The sequence below is a fragment of the Aplysia californica genome, unplaced genomic scaffold (assembly GCF_000002075.1).
Source record: "Aplysia californica isolate F4 #8 unplaced genomic scaffold, AplCal3.0 scaffold00194, whole genome shotgun sequence".
Taxonomy (NCBI): Eukaryota; Metazoa; Mollusca; class Gastropoda; order Aplysiida; family Aplysiidae; genus Aplysia; species Aplysia californica.
The window spans coordinates 758,820-761,013 of NW_004797464.1; the positions used below are offsets into that span (position 1 = coordinate 758,820).

At 43.8% G+C, this 2,194-nt stretch overlaps 1 protein-coding gene across 1 annotated transcript in view; it reads right to left on the reverse strand.

The window, feature by feature from the left end:
* Positions 1-271: 271 nt before the first annotated feature.
* LOC101849461 overlaps positions 272-2,194 on the reverse strand; it is a 5,668-nt gene continuing 3,745 nt past the window's right edge. The window contains exon 2 of the mRNA XM_005098831.3: positions 272-1,934. Within this exon, the coding sequence (XP_005098888.1) occupies positions 910-1,934 (1,025 nt within the window). The 3' untranslated portion in view covers positions 272-909. The remainder of the gene's footprint in view (positions 1,935-2,194) is intronic.

Sequence of the window (2,194 nt, forward strand, 5' to 3'; positions counted from 1 at the left end):
GTGCAACTTTTTGGGTTCTTAGAGGATGACTTACGCATGTTCACCATCATTTGTTTGCTCTTCTCCTTGCTGGAAGGTATCTCCCACCCCTCCCCTCCCATCTCTCTGTCTAAGTCGCTCTGTCTGCATGTCCCATCTCTCTTTCCCAACCCCTCTCTTTCTCTCTCCCTCTTTCTGTCGTCCCTCTTTCTCCCCCCCTCTCTCTCTCTCTCTTCCTCTCTCTCCCTCATTCTCTCTCTTCCTCTCTCTCCCACATTCTCTCTCGCCTCTCTCTCTCTCTCTCTCTCTCTCTCTCTCTCTCTCTAGCTCTCTTTCTCCCTCATCCCTCCTCTCCACTCGGCTCGCCCCCCCTCTCCATCTTGTTCTTACGGTATCATTTTCCCCTACAGAAGAACAAACACAAAAAGCACACAGGAAAATGCAAACAAAAGAACATGCACACATCACAAAGAAAAAAGTACCTGTTACTACATTTTAAAAAGCATAGTAAAAAACACATCAACACGATAAAGGTTCCGGTGAAAAGCAAAATAGACAGGCAGAAGTAACAGAGAGAAAACAAAGAAGTAGGATCAACCTCTACCCCTCAGTCACCCTCTGTCAGGCTCAGGAGAAGAAAAAAAAGATGTGCAAAGGAGTTTACTTCTGAACAATGGTGAAAGAATAAACAATTATGTTTATGATTAGCTTTAAAGTGTCCAAAGGAAGTCAGTTGGCCTTTCAATGTCCAATGTACACCACAAAGCATCTCAGCGTTAGCAAATCATTCGTAAATCTGTACCAACAACATGAATATCACGAACACGAAGATTATAAAGGGAATAGTTTACATTCAGACCTTCCAAACAAAAACCTAGTTTGCATACCACCAGGAAAAATAAGTCCCATAAACGTTCTTTTCAAAGCATTTTAAGCAAAAAAGAATTTTGTGAAAACTGCAGTTACCAGCAGAAACAAAGAGACGCCAACTTTACCGCCATGATTCAAGGCCTTAAGTGTGCATTCGATTCCCATTCTTTCTTGCTCGACGTCGGCAATCTTCTGGAACTCACCAGTCTCCTTGTGACAGACCGTCGCTTGTTGCCGACACACAATGAAAGTGTTGAGGTTTTCACACTTTTCATCCTTGGTGGGGTTTTCCTTCTCGAGTTGCGAATCAACATAGGTGTTAAGACAAATACTCTTAGCTTTCGAGCAATCGGTATCCGTGGCACTTGAAGCGAAAATATCAGCCACGTCGCAGGTAATATTGCTTTCTATGAGGCCCTTTGTGGTGGTCTGTTCCAGGATTCTGAGTTCGACGTCCGATTTACATTGCCCGCTAACGATACATTCTAAGCTCTCCTTTGTCTTATTACAAAAATCAGTATCGTTGGCTGAAGGAGAGAGAGTGTTACACTGGTTCGTAAACTGGTCACACTCTTTTCTTGTCACGATGGGCTGGATTCGTGGGTCGATACAATCAGCTCCTATTCTCAACTCCTCCTCCTGAAACTCTCTTGTAAGATTTGCTTTGAAATCAGCCCCACTGTCACATTGGCTAACAGCTCTCTGACAATCGAAGAAGGCAACCAAATTTTGACAGGACTTGGCTTCTTCAAGACTGGCTTCACTCATCATACTCTGATCAGCGTAGTCTTTCAAACAGTTGAAGAGCCCTTTCTCACAGTCTTCCGTGGGCTCTGGCAACAGTCGGTTCAGATCACATGTTGTGAAGTTGTTCTGTTCCATATACTGTTTAGCATCTAGGAAGAGGAGCCTGTCCTCTGTGAAAGAGAGACAGCTGGGGTCCGCCTGGAGGCACTGAGACACATTGTAGGCCAGGTCGCACACCGTCTGCGGATCCGTAGCACCTGTGGTGTTGAACTGTTCCCGGCACGCCCTTCTGGCGCTGTCGCACTCTTTTGGAGTCAGGCACAGACTCAAGGGGATACCTGAGAGAAGAAACAATCACAGGTTTCATAGGTAGTTTTTAAAAAGCAAACATAAATGTGCTGGCTCTCAAAAACACTTGAAAAAGAAAAAACAAACAAAATATTACCCCCCTCCCCCTAAAAAAAAAGGAAACCCAAACTGTCGACGTAAAAGAAAATACGATATAGAAAATGGAAGACTCTACCAGTCGCGCACTTCAATAAACACCCGTCCCCTATAAATAACTAAATAAACAAACAAATAAATAAATAAATATGTA